This window comes from Pelodiscus sinensis, chromosome 18, assembly GCF_049634645.1.
Source record: "Pelodiscus sinensis isolate JC-2024 chromosome 18, ASM4963464v1, whole genome shotgun sequence".
Lineage (NCBI taxonomy): Eukaryota > Metazoa > Chordata > Testudines > Trionychidae > Pelodiscus > Pelodiscus sinensis.
In genome coordinates this window covers 13,285,289-13,303,825 of record NC_134728.1, presented here as the reverse complement: position 1 = coordinate 13,303,825, position 18,537 = coordinate 13,285,289, and the positions used below count along the sequence as shown (strand labels likewise).

Here is an 18,537-nt window from a genome sequence, read left to right as displayed (position 1 = left end):
GACTATAACAGAGTTTAAAGAGAAGCTAGATAATTTCATGGAAGTTAGGTCCATAAAAGGCTATTAGCCAGGGGATAGAAATGGTGTCCTTAGCCTCTGTTTGTCAGAGGCTGGAGATGGATGGCACGAGACAAATCGCTTGATCACTGTCTTTGGTCCACCCCCTCTGGGGCACCTGGCGCTGGCCACTGTCAGCAGGCAGGCTACTGGGCTAGATGGACCTTTGGTCTGACCCAGTACGGCCATTCTTATGTTCTTACCTACACTGCAGGTAGCTATTCTGCATCTTAAAAGCAAGTCCATTATATCGAAATATAACAGACTTGCTATTCCCATGTCCCTGTAAACCTCATTGCACGAGGGAAAAGGGACATTCTGGAATAGTGCTTTATTTCAAAATTTGGCACTGGGTAGACAGCGCCAAGTTTCAAAATAAGCTATTTCGAAATAAGATAAAAATAAGTTACGCGATTTGCATAGTGCAAATTACGTAGCTTATTTCAAGGTAAGCGTGCTGTGGACATACACCCTTATATAGAAAACTTCACATCGATGCACTATTAAAAGTATCAAATATAGAAAAAAAGTGAGAAAATTGCAATATTAAGGCTCCTACAACAACATTAACTCTGAAATGTTGCACAAATGCACAAGGATATTTTATATTCTTGTATTCATTCAGCTGCGTGTAGTTTATTTTTAACCATATAATTACCTCTTTATACCATCTAGTACTAAGGGGAAGAAAAGTCACATATACTATTTATGACATGAGGCAATTACCACACAGACATTTCATAAAACAGTCATAAGATTTATTGAGATAAATACAACAGAAAGTTACATAGATTCTAAATTCTGGCAAATCAGTGGCACTTCCAGAGTGTCTCCACTTATTTGGGCTCTAAACACTGTTACAGATAAAAATTGCCACTAGGGCAGTATCCTGTTAGTTGTCAAGTGTGTATAATGTATAGTGGATACAGTGAGTCTGAATTCTAAGCAACATGACGAGCATGCTTTGGATTACAAGTGCCTGAATTTTCTATAGCATCCAAGCAATATTGCACCACTAATGTTATTCTCATGTCCTTTGGCCAAGTGTGTTTTAGAGCAATATTCTTGCTGCTTTTGTGAAAGTGGACAGACTACCTCACTTGCTCCCTCTGGCTTCTAAAATACAGTTTTTGCATAATTTAAACAACCCAGAGAATTGCATATGAATACCCAGCTTTAATTTTCATTGTAACCATTTGACTAGTATGAGTGGTAAAGTGCAGTCTCAAGTTATGCTGAAGTCATATTTCCATTATAAAATGAAAACAAAATACGCACCTTGGAAAAAGTGAGTTAGTTTAATAGAACTGCATGTTGTCTGAAGTTAAAGGAAGGTTTATGTTGGTCTCATCTGGTGCATGCAGCTATTGAGTTTTAACACATTTTTAAAAGCTCTCCTAAAAAAAAAAACCCCAAATCACATCATTTAAAATGGACATGAATTTCTGGAGTTATAAAGGTGCTAAAAAAGATTTCACACACATTTTTGGTTTGGACATTTAGTGATCTTAGTTGGTGCCTTGCAAGTGATTCTAAGAATACCATCATGAAAAACGATCTCACCTTTCCACAGACACAAAGAAATGTATGTTTTCCAGTAAGTTATTGCAAGATAAGGTCATTTTAAAGATGATTATGGAAGCAGAAAGCTGGGTTGTATTAATGTTCAAAGTAACCAGTTTATATACAGTACATGTAAAATATCTATCTACACTTTAAAAAGTTATGATCAGTGCTGAGAAATTTAACAACCTGTTAACAATCAATAAAAATAAAACCTGGTTGGAACAATCTTAGAAAATTTGAACAGTTTAAAAAATACTAATATAATGTTAGCATTAGAAAAAGATATTAAAACTACAAAAAAAACTAACTTGCATTTTTTTGCTGAGAAATTGCAGTCATAAAAATTGGTTTGCATTGAAGAGGCATTTGTTTTAAATTATATAAAAAAATTAAGGGTGAAACTTGTGGAATTTACAGAGCTTAAACTGTTTTCTGAAATAGCAATAATAGATTTCTGCCTATAGTTTCTAAAAGTATCTTATGGTCTTGCAAGCAAACAATTTATTACAAATACTATACATTATAATGCAAAACTAGTTTGGTAAATATATATACAAAATTAAATGCTCAAAAGCAAACAAACAAACCCCCACATAGGAATCAGGCTTGGAAAGCTACTTGCTGTGAGGCTGACAATCCAGTTTTAAAACAACTTCCAGACACTATAACTAATTCATATCATAACAATGAAATAAAGTGGATAGAACTATTCTGTCACTGGTCTGTTTACACATTAGGCAAATGTTGAATGCAGTAATTTACTTGCCATTAAAATGAGATCCATTTCCCCATAATACAATAATTAAACACTTGCTTTCGGCCAAAGAATGTGTTTCTGATTCAAAGCCCACTGACTTCACTGGGTTTTGGATCAGGTCCTGTATTAGTTCTAGTCTTTGTACACAAGGGAAGGCACAGCTGAAATAAGAAGGGCCCAACAAAGAGAATCAGTTTTGTAGATTGTGACAATTTTTCCAGAGCTACCAGGTTTAGTGCAGAGGACTTCATCCTACTTTTTTTAGGATGAAAAGTTCCTGTTTAGATATGAGAAGAAACCAATATACCCTCAAATTAATGTAATCTTGGTTTTCCCCATTTCATTTTTTATTTACATCCAAAGAATGATAAAAAGAAATACCATACTACAAACAGAATTTATAGAATAAAATAAGTCAACTTTTGTACTTTGGAAATCTGCATTATATGGAAATGTACACAGACCGTAAAAGAAGAACCTCTCTCTCTCTCTTATTACAGTTCAGAACGCCAGAGTCTAGGGATCTAAATGCCAAACCAGAGAGAGTGTTTTTCATACCATAGTTTGGGGGGGGGGGGGGGGAGGGAGGGATGTTATCTTCTTATTGGAGAGATTTCACATAATTTGTGAACTTTGAGTTCCTTTAATGAAATGTCCTTTAATTCCTAGGTCAGAATTAGCTATTTCCAGTTTGCGGAGTTAACAGTCCATGTATATTACCCCTCAGTGCTAGCAGTGAAAAAAGGAGACCAAGTATTAACAGCAGGAAACGAGGGGAAAAGTTAATCATAATACAGTTTACAAAAGGCAAAGCAATAAAAAGTGACCAATATACAGAGAAAGTCAACCCTTCTGATTTTAAAAGCATCACATGTATATTAAAAGTAGAGGCAAGCCATGCTTTAGTTCCAACAAGCCACCTGTGTTATATTAAGTAAAATGGCTTCTATGATTTTCACTGATGTGGGATTATATTTTTTGAATTATTTTACCAAGTTTCAGGAGCTATTCACATATATACATTTTTCAGGTAAATAATAAAATGCAATACTATAAACAAAATTATAAAAACCATAATAAAGTGAGGGAAGCATCTATACTTATGCTTATTAACTTTAGGTTTTAAAACTTACAAGCTTAGAGGATTTCTAGCAAACCACTTTATTACTGGAATTTTTTAAAATACAGTATTTAAAAATCTATTATGGATGCTGTTGAAATGTTGCAGGTGTGCTACTCTGTAAAAGAATGTATACAATACTGGACCTTTTGTAGAGATGAGTTACAATCCATGTTTACAAAGAAAAGAATAAAAGTATGAAGGTAGTGATCCCATCTGATGCATGGCTGTAGATATAAAAGTGGTCACTGAATGAAGATAATGGAATTTCCAACAAGCCCTTTTGTAGCAGGCCAAGGAGGCAATAAATTGCTTAGTTCTATGTTCCTCCAAGAATTTGAAGTGTATCACCATTTTGATGTTCGAGGTTTGTACTAGATGAACAGTTTAGTTTTCTTTTTCAAGGGAAGTTGTGTCCATATTGGTCAGTTTTGGTTTTACAGTGGCAAAAAAAGACACATCTTGGTCTCTGTCAGACTGTAAAGCTAGAACAGTCTCTTCCACAGCTTCTAGATGAGGGCTGCCAACACTTTTAAAATAATCTAGAAGGAGTAGAAGAAAAAACAGGTTTAATCAAAGCTGTAAAGTGCTGTATACTTCCAGCATATCACAAAATTCTTTTTGACTTTCGCTCAGAAGAGAGAGAATGAAGCTTTGTTTTTTTTCTTCTTTTAATTTAAAGTTACAGATCACACAACAACATGCATAGTGGGCTTAGTGTTAGCTTCTTTCTTCATCCACATAAGTGTGTCTAACTTGGAGGCTAGCCTCTCTGGGGAAGTTAAAGCAAGCTCAGGGAAGTTGAGAAAGACGGCTGTGTTTTTCTTTCTTAATTTCTTTCACTTATGACTTGGCAAAGGGAGAGATCTGTGTTGAATACTCAATATTTCTGTAAGAGTTTTTTTTGCTTTTGCTGGCCCCCAAGTGGAAATGTACCAGCAATAAAGAAAAATTGGCAGGCTGCCATGTTCATTTTTCTAAAGAGTACTATCAAAATACTCCCATTGTTATACATGATTCTGGTGGGGAGTGGGGAAAGGCAGATTCCTGTGCATCTCCCTTTATAAAAAATTACATCAGAGACAGCTTGGATGTTTTGAGAAACACGAATATAGGAAGATGAATATGAGTGGCCATATTTGCAAGAAAGTCTGTTATACTATTCATTCTCTAAAATTGAGAAATAATTTATGAATACACCAAACGGAAGTTGTGCAGAATTTTTTTAAAAATCCAATTACAAATACTTTCATGTATTTTGAACCTTTGTATATCTCATAAGCCTCTATTCTATGGACCTACAATTTATATGTCTCTTCTAATCCTTAAATAACATCTTATATAACATGTTATGTGACTTCCTACTATAAATAAGCATACAGCTTCCCTTCACCGAACAGAATATCACATCTGTGATATTATGTATGTCAAAATCATAAAAGGGTGACAAACCACAGTGGCCTTTTAATGTTAGCAGAAAAAAAACTTCTAAAAAGAAAAACACGTCTACATTCTTTTTGCAAACTAACTGATATCAAGTACTGCACAGATTGAATTTAAATACAGGATGTCAAAGGATTTAAACAAAGGATTCCCATCTCTGTTGTACAGTAAATCTGAACATTCTTTTTATTGGTTAAGCAAGACAATTTGTGAAAAGCAGGGATATTACAGAAATGATAGAAATAATGAGAAACTAGTTCTTACATCAAAAGAATTGGTTTAGCATACCTTTCTCCAACAGCGTTTGCCTTAGAGCCTTGGCTAACAGAACCCTTACATTTGGCACAGGATCAGAAGCCAGACTTAAAAGACTAGGAAGTAAGTGTTCAACAAAATGGTCAACAGGCATACACTCTTCTTCTACTATAGCCTGTGGCGGTGAAAGCAAAACATAAGACACACTGATTATTCACCTTGCTTTATCTTTAACAAAAACAATTATCTCCTGTTCCTTTCTAGCTTGCCTCAAGTTTAACTTGTATTTTTAAAATGTTAGTTATCTGGCTGCATATTTCAGATATATTCCTGACTACTGAATGTATATTGTTCCACACAAGCAGCCTAAATTTACATTTATAACAAAGGGGAAGTTACTTGTATATATTTTTTTCTTTTAATGGCCCGTCCTTCCCTGCAAATTTCTGGAGGGACACCACAGTCAAAGTATCCAATTGACCGAATCAAGGATAAATATCATTGGATCCTTCTGCCCTACCTATATATGAATTTAGGATGTCAAGATTCATTAGAAGTTGGCTCCATCAAGTCAGTGGACTTAATATTCATCCTGGGAATCATTAACAGCTTGATTTTACTGCTCCGCTTCCAATTGCCTTGCAGCTTCTAGTGTGAATCATTTCCCTGGCTAAAAGAAAATGCATGGCCTTTTCAGGGCCTACTACTGAGCACCAAACTGAAGAGTTGGGCAGTCAGTGACCACTTCCCCATCTCCCCCTCCTCTCAGTAACAAACCAGTTTAGTCACTTTAGAGACATACCTGTTCTAAAGCTCTGTGCATCTGACAAACCCCAGAAATTTAAAGAGCACATGTGAACTATATAGTCCCTGCCACAGCAAGACAATATGCTCCTGCCAGGCTCTAGCTGGGTTATACAAAACAGAGTTCATTTTCAATCTCAACTATATTTGGTTTTCTTGCCAAGAGTGCTGATAGAGGGTGCTATTTCTGAGGTTTCCTTTTATCATTTAGACACATTAATTCATACAAACATTGAACCACTCTGAACGAATAATAACATTCAGTCATTACTGATTTGGAATAGTTTTTAAATACTTTGGAGGTGAATGGCTCTATATTCCTTTAACAATTCCAATGGCCATTTCTGGTAGCATTATGAATCCTCTCAAAATATTTGTTGATACATCCATACACGTAAAAAGAGAATCTAACCTGACAGATGAAAGCAAAAGCTTGTCTTCCAATCCACCTAGAACAATGACGGAACTTTGCTACAAGTTCATTAATGAAATTTAATCCCAACGCATTTGCATTATTTGCATAAAACTTCTGTAGTATTGCTACAACCTGTAAAAAAAAAAAAAAAAAAATAGGGGCGACTTAGACTGAATTTAAGTGGCATCATTTTAAGAATACTATTTAGGAACACCAAAATCTATGCAGAACTATTGGCATCATTGAACTATAGCAGTGTTTATTTTGACAAAAGCTTTACTTAGATAGCACAGCTCTGAAAAACAAAGTTCAAGGGGAGAGGAGACCATTTTTAAGCTGCTTTCTGACCCAACTATCTACTCTGCTATGATCTCAAACATTGGTTTTAAAAGAATTGCTACAACAGCTCTTTGGGGTGTTCGCAGTGACATTATTACTGATAAATAATAAACTTTCTGTGGCAGAGCAAAGTATCCTGAGATGTCTGTGATGCCAGCATGTAGACAGGTTGTCTACTCACTAAATACTATTAAACAAAACTATATTACAGCATAAAACCAAGTTGCAGGAAAGAGCAGTGAAAAATAAAATCATTTAACTAATTTTTCATGTACTAGCCTGTTCTTTTCCACGGTAGGTATATGTATTTAACAGGAAAAAACAAACACTACAGTATCCTTAATCTCTTTTATGCATATATATTCTTATCAGTAGGTTTGAACAAAAAAGTCCATAAAAACCGGGTGCATTCATTATGATTCTCCCTTTACTTTGAAATAGAGTTCTAACATAACAGATTATGGGCAAGAATTTTTCAAATCATGTTGCTCAGAAACCTCTGATTTTGCATTTGTAAAATTCATCTGAAAAAGTTTGCACAAAATCCTGACCTCATTGAAGTCAATTGGAGGTTTGTTACTAACTTCAGATGAGGCCAGGATTTCACCTTCTATCTCTGCAAGAGTGATCATACAATTGTATTGTGCCCAGAAAAAACTAAGTTTACATGGAAGATGTTGAAACTAAAGCTGCACAATTTTTTGGAATATTTTTAAATTAAAAAACTACATTTTTCCATAGTAAAATGTATGAACTTTAAAATATATTTCAATACAAATTTTTCAAAAACCAAATCTTTTTAATCTTTTCCACTTCTTTTTTCCTCCCTGCAGTCATTTTTTGACAACTGAAATTAAAAAAACAAAAATCCCCTTTGGAAAACAGAAATTACTTCAAAATAGTTCATGAAAAATTGTCTTTTCATTTTTTGACCGGGACTAGTTAAAACATATTTGTGTACATAGTATCTGTTGTTACAGTATAATTTCAATAAAGCATGTTGCTATTAAAATACATTTTAATAAACCTTTTTTAAAAAAGAAAAAGTAAAGTCCTGTACCAGTTTGAAGGAGATCCACCTGACTTCCGATACTTTATCTGAGCAGAGAGTTAATGCAATGTGCCTTAAGTAGTCATATACATCATTGGGGTTGTAGAGTTCTAATATTAGAATCAGCTGTCTGAAACAGAAGGGATCATTGAGTCAAAACATTCCTTTTTCTTTATGGCCTTCCTGCTGAAGATGGAGGAAAAACACTTTGTCTTCATAAACAAAACTGTTAAAAATCTGGGAGAACAATAATTTCTTATTATGCAAAGCTTTGAGATATTGTTCTTCTGTTAAATCTCCTAGTAAGTCTAAAATTTATACATGAAGTGGACATTTCAGAAGTACTACATTTCAATAAAGTTAAATACATAAAAATGTAGTTTCAGTGATAAGGCTTCACATAAATTGCAGGTGCATAAGGAAATTATCAGAAACTGTAAAGTAAGTTATTTAGGGATTCTCAATTTCTTAATCTTTCTTTCCTTTCACTTCTTCTTCACTAATACTTTAAAATGATTTATTCTTAGATGAAAATGTTAAGGAATTTTGAAATTTTTATGCTATGATGGGAAATTTCTTCCTACTTGCAGAACATAACCACACGCACTCTTAGGAAGATGAAAAATACTTGAATTACTGCAGTGAAAATGCAAAGATCGCCTACTAAGTTACAAATAACATATCATAGCCATAAGAACATTAAGCAACTGATGATGCTTTGCCAATCAAGCAAAAAAAAAAAAAAATTCTGAAGTTACAAAGTTCTCCCACTAGATGTCAGGGAACATACACAACATTCAAAACTGGTTCCCTTATTGGGTAACATTATACCAGCAGGATGATATGGGATTAAAACCTCAACAGCCCAAAAAGATCATATTAAATTAAGATTCCTTTGAAGGAAAATATTTGAATTATATGGATTAAAATGCTTAAGGAAAAAAGTAACTAGAAACAATCAATCAATAAATCAATCAAGGAATGTATCTATCTGTAGGCTAGCCATTTAGAACCTAAAATCATGTTGAAATAAAGCACCATTAATAGAAACTAGGGATGTAAAATCCTGTTTAATTAGTTAACCGGTTAAACTTTAGATTTAACTGGTTAACCAATTAAGTGGAATTGGAGTGGGACCTGCTCTAGCCCCAATCCGTAGGGCTGCTGCCAGCCCCCATGGCCCAGACGCTGACTCCCCCAGCCCTGGTGGCCCTATGAGGGATGGCTACTGCTACCAGCTCCATGCAGGGCTGTTGGCTCCTGCGCCTGGCTAACTGTTCACATCCCTAATAGACACATTTCCAGACCCTACTACTCCAACCTCATGTCGCTCCCTATGTAAGAAAACACCTAAATGAGTCAACTAATTGTACAATGGAAAAAACTGTGGTAGTAAATAAGCATTTACTGAAAGATAAGTTTATAACTAACTGAATGAGCAGTAATATCTGCCAGAGTATCAGAGATTTTAAGACTACATGGGACCTTTTGACAATGTAGTCTATCCTCCTGAATACAAAAGGCCATTAAGTTTATTTAAGTCACTTCTGCATCAAGCCCAGTAACCTGCATTTGACTCCACTTACTCTGTTTGTACATGTCTATTGTAAAAAGGAACCATTCTTGGCTGGCTCTCCCAAAATAAACATGATTTATATATACTGTCTTCCAGAAGTGCATCCAGCCTTGACTCAAAGCATCAAGAGAGGGAAAATCCATCTCTTGCCTTGGTAGTTTGCAATGGTTTATCACCCTCATGGATAAAAATGTATTTCTTATTTGAATTTGTTTAGCTTCACTATCCAGGCATATATATGAAGATATAGCTATCTTGTAGAACTGGAAGGAACCTTGAGAGATCTTTAAGTCTAGTCCCCTACTCTTGTGACAGGACCAAGTACCATTGCTGACAGATTTGCCCCAGATCCCTAAATGGCCCCCTCAAGGATTGAACTCACAACCGTGGGTTTAGCAGGCCAATGTGCAAACCACTGAGCTATCCCTCCCCTCATTTTTGCTATGCCTTTCACCATTAGATAAAATGGTCCTTTATAACCTGGTATTTTCTCCTGGCAAAGAAACTTTCATTCTCAATCTTTTTGATAATTTAAACAGACTAAACTCTAAGTCTGTCATTGTAACATATTTCTGCCCTTGAATCACTTTTGTGGCTCTTTTGTACATTCATTCTAATTTTAGCATCCTCTTTAAAGTGTGGACTCTAGAATGTATGCAGTACTCCAAGGATGTGTCTACACAGTACTCTAAACTCAAAATAACATATGCAATTTGCACTAAGCAAATCGCATATCTTATTTCGAATCTATTTCAAAATAGCTTATTGTGAAACTCTGTGCCTCTACACAGTGCCAAATTTTGAAATAACGTGCTATTTCAAGACAGCCTTTAACCCTCATGGAACAAGAGCTACCAGGATGTTGAAACAGCACGTCTATTATTTCAAAAAATATTTTGAAATAATGGGCAACTTGTGTAGATGTGGGATAACTATTTCGGGATACCTTCCGTATCCCGAAATAGCCATGCAGCGTACACATATCCTAAAACTAATGCTGTATACAGATGTAACATTACGTCCCTATTCATAACTATGTGGAAGTAACCCTAATATGTGTCAACAATGAGAAATGCATTCAGACCATAATTCAGTAAGATGTTGGTGGTACTGATCCTAACTCACAGAGTTGATATCTCAAAATCCACCACTGTAACTGGCACCATTGGCTGGATGCCTCAGGAGAAGCAAATGATAATGAATACTGATCTACTCTCTCACCTAACATGTTCCCTAGAGATTGGGCAATATCTTGCAACCTAAATTCTTATTTCTATACAAGATCTTCTGGCCTTAATGTAACTGAATTTTCAACCTAAAAATATTTTCCTTTATGTTCATATGCCTTTAAATGGAAAGCTACTGCCTTTTCCTCACATTTAGAGTGTGGTACAATTCTGAACACTACCACGAAAGATAACAGAACCACACTTAACAAGTTTTGCTTACTCTGCCAGCTCGTAACGAAACCTCCAATTCCTGCTGTTATCAGTCACGACAAATTCTTGAAGCTGGAAAAGGTATTCGCGCCTTTTGTCTGCATGAAGCAACTACAGGAAATGTTGTTCGACAAACAACTGATTAGTAAACACAGATTAATCCAGCAGTTCAAAATATCAGTTTGAAGACCTATAAAAACTCTTCACTACTTTCAGGGTTATTTTTCTATTCTTACATATCAGTTTATTTGCAGATTTCTGCTAGAAATAACTCTTTCAATCAGATTGCAATTCATAGGCAATATGCTTTTCCTCCAGAAAACTAAACCCCAGATTCTGATAATTATGCACACCCTAGTAGTATCACTGAATATGCAAAGGGCTATTTGGACACCTGCCCGTGCAGTTACTCACAGAATGCATGAACAAATTAGGTCTGCCTAACTGTAGCCAGACAGCCTCTCCCCCCCCCCCCCCCCCCAATCTCATCCATCTTATTTGCCTCTCTGAGGTTCCCGAAGCATACAGGGCAAAGAAGGAGCAATAAAATCAGCATAGTCTATGTTGGCTCATCTGATCCTGAGAAGCTGAAAACATAGATATGAGGAGAGAGCGATTAAGGCAATAAGCTGGCCTCGAGGCTGCGAGAAGTGCCCGGCTGGCACCCATGTTGATACGAACACATAGCCATCCCTGGGAGAGGAATCCCCCACTGAGAAAAGAATCTCCAGTACTTCCAATTTAATCCTCTCAACTCTCTCTTACAAGTGTAAATTAAGTTCACAACTCCCTTGTAAGAACTGGTCTCACAAAAGGCAGACCAGCACTATTTGGCATCAAAGATAAGAAAGAGAAATACGTGACCCCATGGGTATAAAGATGGGTACAGCAGCACACTCACTTTTGAGTGTCAGTCTACCCTGCTGGTCGGGTTAGGTGTTTGACCTCCCGAGGTTCAATGGGGACGCCCACCTCGTATTTTCGTCTTTCCTAGGAATTGAGGGACCGGCCCTGGCCTGACACGCTGGAGTCGAGAGGCACAGAAGGGGGTAAAAATTGTACCTGGATGTGGTCTTCTGTCTTAAGTGTACACAGACTGAGAGCTCTTTAAAGGTTAAGCTGTTACTTGGTACTATTATTTCTGTTTTTCCTATCTTTATCTTCTTTGTAACCATTTTTAAGATTTATATTTTGCTAGCAGTTAAGAAATAGAGCAATAGCCATTGCAACCGTATGATTTATAAGCTTCCTCAATAAACCTGTAACTGTTTAAGCTTTAACCTGACTCCTTCAGTTGCTGTAACAGAACCAGGCACAATTTAAAAGAACTTCAGCCGGCCTTAAGGGACAGATATAGGGAGAGCTTGGGCATTTGGATTTCTGTCACTCCCAGGTGGCAGATCCGTTGGGGCACTTCTCAGCCTCCCCCAGGCTGCCCGCTGCGAAGGAATCACAGATTCTAGCAGCTAAAATCTGAAGTGTAATAAGCTCTCCCTGCAAACTTATTGGGGCGCTCGTCAACCTCCTCCAGGTTGCCCGCTGCAAGGGACCCCAGTCTCAGCAGTTGAAGTCTCGGGTGTATAGCACACACACACACACACACACACACACACACACACACACCACTCACTGCCCTGACCGTCGGCTGACACCTAACATTCACACAAATCATTAAATGGTTCATTTTAAGCACACTTTTTTCTCTCAGAAAAGGTCAATAGAGCATACATTCAGGCCTGCCCTTGCTTGAGTGTACAACATTTTACTATTCCAAGGACATTGGTGGAAGGCATTTTAAACAAGACTGCGCAAAAATCTTTTAAAAAAATACCAACACGGGGGCCAATCTTGCAAAGGCCCCTGAGGATGTACTTGATGAGCTGATCCGATTTTTATTTTTCAATTAATCGTAGGCCTACTTGATAGCCATTTAGATTGTTCTGAACAGTTTACAAAAGCAAGCAAATAAAGTTAGTTTGCATTTCAGAAGGGAAAGTGAAGGATCTTTAATTTAAAAATATAACTTCTCTGCAAAAAATCCAAAACTCATACAACAACTAAATTATGCATTTAAATCCAGAAAAAAGTTTTGCAGGTAATTGATGCATGAAAAATGTAGGTATTCATATGTCTAAGAAAACTAAAACAGCGATTTTAACAACTACATAATCTCTTACCTTAAGAAAGTCGTAGAGATGTTTAAGGACTCCAATGCGCACTTCATCCAGATCTTTTAAGAATCCATTGAATATTGGCACCAGATCAGCTGCTGTTAGTTGATCCCCCAGAATAACAGCCAGCTCATGTATGGAGAAAGCTAGTGTTCGACGGACCTTCCACTGTCAAGAGTTAAGAAAAAACAAACAAGCAATCTAGATTAAACACTTGAGAGACTCTTGAGTAACTCTTAAATAGAAGTTCACTTATGAAAGGTAGAGGCAGAAAAAGCAGAATTAATTTCACAAAAGCCCGGTGCTGCTTAGTAAAGTTTTCTTTCTTAAATTAAAAAAGTGCATCTGGCACAACATTCCAGAATCATTGAAATTTTACTCTAAGTCAATTTTGGATATCATTTCTTGTAAGCTACAGCACAATTTGCCTATATTTCTAATTTGTGTAATTTACTTAAAATTCTAAACACTTAGTTGAAAATGCAGTTTTACCTGGACATCTGCTGCCAAGGTCTCATACGTATCTTTCAAACAGTGCCAGTTCTGCCTGCCCAGAGTTAAGGCCACCCCAGGGAGACTATATGCGCAGTGTTTTGCTATTTCAGTGTCAACAGTCTGAGCTCGAGCTGGGTCAGTCATTGACAAGTACTGGTCTAATAAAGGCTGAGGTATGATATCCTGCAAACAAAAATAGTAAATTATTAACAGTTCTAAATGCAAAATAAGAGAGAGAGAGGGGAAGAGATCTTCAGTATGGAAAGACATCTGCTCTAGCATTCTCTCTTGCTTCCAACCGGATGGCAGGGGCACCAGTTAGGACACAAATTACTGAACACTCCACACCCTAAGTCAAGCTAGCACAACAAACTTTAGCAACAGTCACTACCTTGGGTGGACTGTTATCCAGCTTGGACAGAGCAATAAATAACCATGTTACATTCTGTATCAAAATCTGGAAGGCAGCACAATCAGGAAGACTGATTTTTATTACTGAATAACAACATTTTGGGTGCTGCATCAAGTTATTTGATGCAACTAGATCTAAGAGCGAGATTTTCCATCGCATTTCATACAAATTTCTCTGGCAATTTAAAAATGAAAACTTTGTTGCTTGTAAGCCAACCTGTACACCCAGTCAGTGCACATATTAAGCTACTGCCTGTGATTAAGCTGCAGCTGGGACACCAGAGAGAGATCCCTCTATTTGCAGCATCATATTTGTACTTTGTGAGCCGAAAAGGAAAAGTCTAGATTTCCATTCACATTTTTTATGGATATCAACAGGATTCTGCTCATTAATGCCTAGAACAATTTCTGAAAATTCTGAATTGACTGGATGAAGTGTTTATAAGATATCACATTACAAAGAAATGTCATCATAGAGTCGAGGGTAAGGTCTCATAAAATGTTTTAAATCACCTGTAATTTTGATTTATCATCTTCAGAGGGTGAATTATTACGTTGTTCTTTCTTTAAAAATTCAAAGGTCCCATTGTATTGTTCCTTTAATTCCTGTAGAAGGATGTAGTACTTATGATGAAAATAGTTTTATGTTCTTTCATTACACAACTACTGTTTAGTGTAGCTCAAAGCATTGAACTGAAGAGCAACATAGTTCAGATACAGAGCAAGTCTTTGAGAGCACAGTCATGCTCACTGTACTCATATAAGAAGCCAAGTCAAGATGATTACACATGTGATTAATGCAAGCAGATTTTGGCCATATGAAAATCACCCACTTTAAAACAGATTCTATGAAATGTTTTAAATCAACAAAGGGTCAGTTTTCAGCTTCACGAACAGTAGCTCAGATAAAAAAAACAATTAACAGATACTACACACCTAGTTATTCACCCACTAAAGCAACCTCCTCCCCCAAAACAAAAACAAAACAAAACACCAAAGGGCTTTCTTTCTACATTTTATTACTGTTAAAATGTCTATGGGTCACTAGCCAGCCTATTTTGATTTTGTCAATGTTGAAATAATTCCTTTATCTTCACAATCACATTGTGTGAATTTAGAACCATGTTCAAATTAGCTAACTGATGAATATTTTTAATGCTTTTAAAAAGGTATAATCAATTAACAACTTTAATTGCAATGAACCCAATGTTCTTCAGATACCGAAAAATAGTTTATCATTTATTCTCCAAAAGTACTACTTGCTTAGCAAATTTAGCAGATATAGACAAAGCAACTCAATATTTGCTTCAGAAAAAATAATACACCAATAAAAGTTTTATTCATTTTGGAGTAGGGATGGTTAAATAGTGATTAACTGAAATGTTGTGCAACCACATAAAATATTATCAGTTACACAACTATTTGATAGTCCCTGGGGGTGGGGCCAGCAGCCAGAGTACTCCCAGCCCCACTCCCAGGGATTCCCCTACCACTGTATGTTGCTGCCTCTACAGAGACAGCAGCACAAGGTGGCACCAGCTCCAATCCTGGGCCTGCTAGAGACAGAGGCTACTCTGTAACAGCCTCCCCTGCCTCCTCCTGGCGTGGGGCGGGGGGGAGCGAAGAGAGATGCATGCAGTCAATAAGATTATCCGATAAGCCTAAGCTCGACTATACACTGACATTCCTATTTTGGAGTACACGCATGGAAACTTCAACACTCCTGTATTTCCCTCAAGATATTGCTTTTAGTTTCTTCACTGATCTGTGGGAAAATATTCTAGTGATCTCCAATTCAAGATCAATATATCAATTTGTGAAGCATGCCCTCTGGTGATTTCTTAATGAAAAGCTGATGGTAAAATACTTCCTTCTGCATTGAAAAGGAATTCAAGGCTAACATTAAATTGTAGTTACAAAACAAATAGTAGAACTGAATGTTATTTTAGAGGACAAATGGGTATTGGCATATCACTATGATGAGCTCCATTATGAAGACAAAATTATGAGCGCGGTGAAAAAGTTTGCCTATTTAGCCTCATTGTCAGGCCTTAAAAGCTTATTTGTCTGTCCACAGAAGATGAGTGTATACTTACTGTGCTTTTCAGCATACTAGTAGTGGATGAGTTGCTCACATCATCCTGGAAGGATGAAGATGACAATGTGCTCTTTTCCACAGTGGGATGGCTGGTTTCAAAAGCAGACAACTCATTCTGAAGTTTGCCACTACTTTCTTCGGTGTGCTTGGCCTCATAATCACTTATGGACTCAAACTGAGCAGCTCGGAGCGCAGCAGACAATACTTGAACCTGGGCTATATAAAGTGAAGAGATTTGGGGTACACTTAGAGCTTGTTTACACTTGGCAAAGTGCACCAAATGGATGTGATTTGTAAAGAGCACTAAGAGGTACAGTCTGACTGCCCTGTGTAGCTCCTGAAGGTGGACTCTGAAAGGTAACTAGTTCACATGAATGTAGTTCTGGGATGACATCCTCATGAACCAGGTACTTTTAGAACATACCATCAGGTTCTACACAGGGCAGGTAGAGCACAACACATTAGAGTGCTCCACAGAACACATCCCTCTAGTACACTTCAACACTACAGTGTATACAGGTTTTTAGTTTCCTTTCTGTGTTTCATTTTAAAGAGTATTAAAACTATAATTACTTATAGTAAGAGATTTTAAAACAAAATGAAATGTGTAAGAAACACGAGAGGAAATATTTACCTTTGCAAAAAAAAAAGTCTAGAATTCAGCAAAACCTTTCAGATAAACTTAGAAATAGTATTCATTTAGAAATAGTATTACCATTTCCAGAACATACAAGTATCTGTTTTCATTGTCTAGACAGACCTCTGATCACCTCCAATGGCAAGGAACGCAGGATCATGTCCTATTTCATCATCCTTAAAACAATTTAACATGGAGGAGACTAGGGTGTAGGGAAGCTTGAAAATGAGACCTTCATCCAGAAACTGAGGGCCAGCATCAAGGTAGGAGGCTGCCTGTGAAACTGTAGGTCCCCCTTGTAGCCAGACGTGAACCCCCATTTTAACATCCATCTTTGTCTGCTTGAAACCATGCAGGGCACATAAGAGCAGGAGGTTTAGATATGCTGGCTCAGTGACCGTGACCAACAGTAAGCAGAGATAAGAGGGTGGTCAAACTAAGGGCACTACATCGTGCCCTTGACTTAACCCATATTGATACGAACACACAACCGTCTGCGGGGGGAGGAATCTCCCGCCCAACAAGAACATCCGGCAGTCCTAATTTAGCTATCTTCCTCTCTTACAAGTGTAAATTAACTTGAAACTTGCTTGTAAGAACTGGCGCCACAAAACGGACCAGTAAAATTTGGCCTCTTAAGATAAAGAGAATACGGGCCCCCAGGGGTATAAAGATGGGTACAGCAGCACACTTGCTTTGTGTGTCAATCTACCACCTATCTGCTGGTCGGGTTTGGTGTTTGACCTCCCGAGGTTCCAGAGGGGACGCCCACCTCGTATTCGTCTTTCCGAGGAATTGAGGGACCGACCCTGGCCTGACACGCTGGAGTCGAGAGGCACAGAAGGGGGTAAAAATTGTACCTGGATGTGGTCCTTTGTGTGTGTATGTGTGTGTGTGTGTGTGTATATATATATATATATATACATATATATATACATACATACACACACACACACACACACACACACACACATAGTGTTAGAGCTCTTTAAAGATTAAGCTGTCATTTGGTACCATTATTTCTATTTTCTATCTTTACCTTTTTCCTGTAACCACTTTTTAAGATCTATATATATATATTTGCTAGCATTAAGGAATAGAGCAATAGCCATTGTAACCATATGATTTATAAGTTCCTTTAATAAACCTGTAACTGTTTAAGCTTTGACCTGACTCCTTCAGTTGCTGTAACAGAACCAAGCACAATTTAAAAGAACTTCAGCCGGTCATAAAGGGACAGACATAGGGAGAGCTTGGGCGTTTGGTTCTGTGTCACTCCCAGGTGACAAGATCCATTGGGGCACCTTTCCCAGGCTGCCCGCTGCAAAGGAACTTTGTGTTCTAGCAGCTAAAATCTAAGGTGTAATAAGCTCTTCCTACACACTGGGGCGTCTGTTAGCCTGTTTGGCTACCCTCTGCGACGGGACCTCGGTCCTAGCAGTAAAGTCAGACGTTAAACTCTCGGGACTCCTTTAAGCCTTCTGGGCTGCCCGCTGCGACGAGACTTCGTGTCTTAGCAGTCAAAGACTTAGGAGACATACCCACACACACTGCCCTGACCGTTGGCTGACACCCCTGCAGTTAGGGGGTACGCTGAGAAACAGTTTAAAGGCCACAGTAACTTGTAATGGAAAAGGAATTTTATCTAATATACAAGTGTAAATGCCAGAAGTTGCATTTTGTGTTTACTTACTGTGTACCTTGTGTACTGTTTAGTCTACATTTCCTCTTTGAATTTTTTACCCCAAGAAGATCTCTGTTGCGTAACCTGTATGTAGTGTATATGCATCAAAGTGAGCAGCTAACAGGAGGGAAGAAGGGGGGACTGGTTTCACATCTTCAGATATGATGAACCAGAGGGAAAAACTCTGAGATTCTGGTAATTAAGAAGTTGGAGAGGACG

General features: G+C 37.4%; 1 protein-coding gene across 3 annotated transcripts in view; it reads right to left on the bottom strand.

Moving 5' to 3' along the window:
• Positions 1-793: 793 nt before the first annotated feature.
• The window catches only part of LOC102461321 (serine/threonine-protein phosphatase 4 regulatory subunit 1), a 46,051-nt gene continuing 28,307 nt past the window's right edge, over positions 794-18,537 (bottom strand). For all 3 annotated transcript variants that reach the window (XM_075901137.1, XM_006125334.4, XM_006125335.4), the window contains 9 exons: positions 15,996-16,213; positions 14,413-14,505; positions 13,486-13,671; positions 13,000-13,161; positions 10,833-10,933; positions 7,817-7,937; positions 6,415-6,549; positions 5,232-5,373; positions 794-4,042 (listed from right to left, as the gene is read on the bottom strand). In XM_075901137.1, the coding sequence (XP_075757252.1) occupies positions 3,888-4,042; positions 5,232-5,373; positions 6,415-6,549; positions 7,817-7,937; positions 10,833-10,933; positions 13,000-13,161; positions 13,486-13,671; positions 14,413-14,505; positions 15,996-16,213 (1,313 nt within the window). In that variant the 3' untranslated portion in view covers positions 794-3,887. The remainder of the gene's footprint in view (positions 4,043-5,231; positions 5,374-6,414; positions 6,550-7,816; positions 7,938-10,832; positions 10,934-12,999; positions 13,162-13,485; positions 13,672-14,412; positions 14,506-15,995; positions 16,214-18,537) is intronic.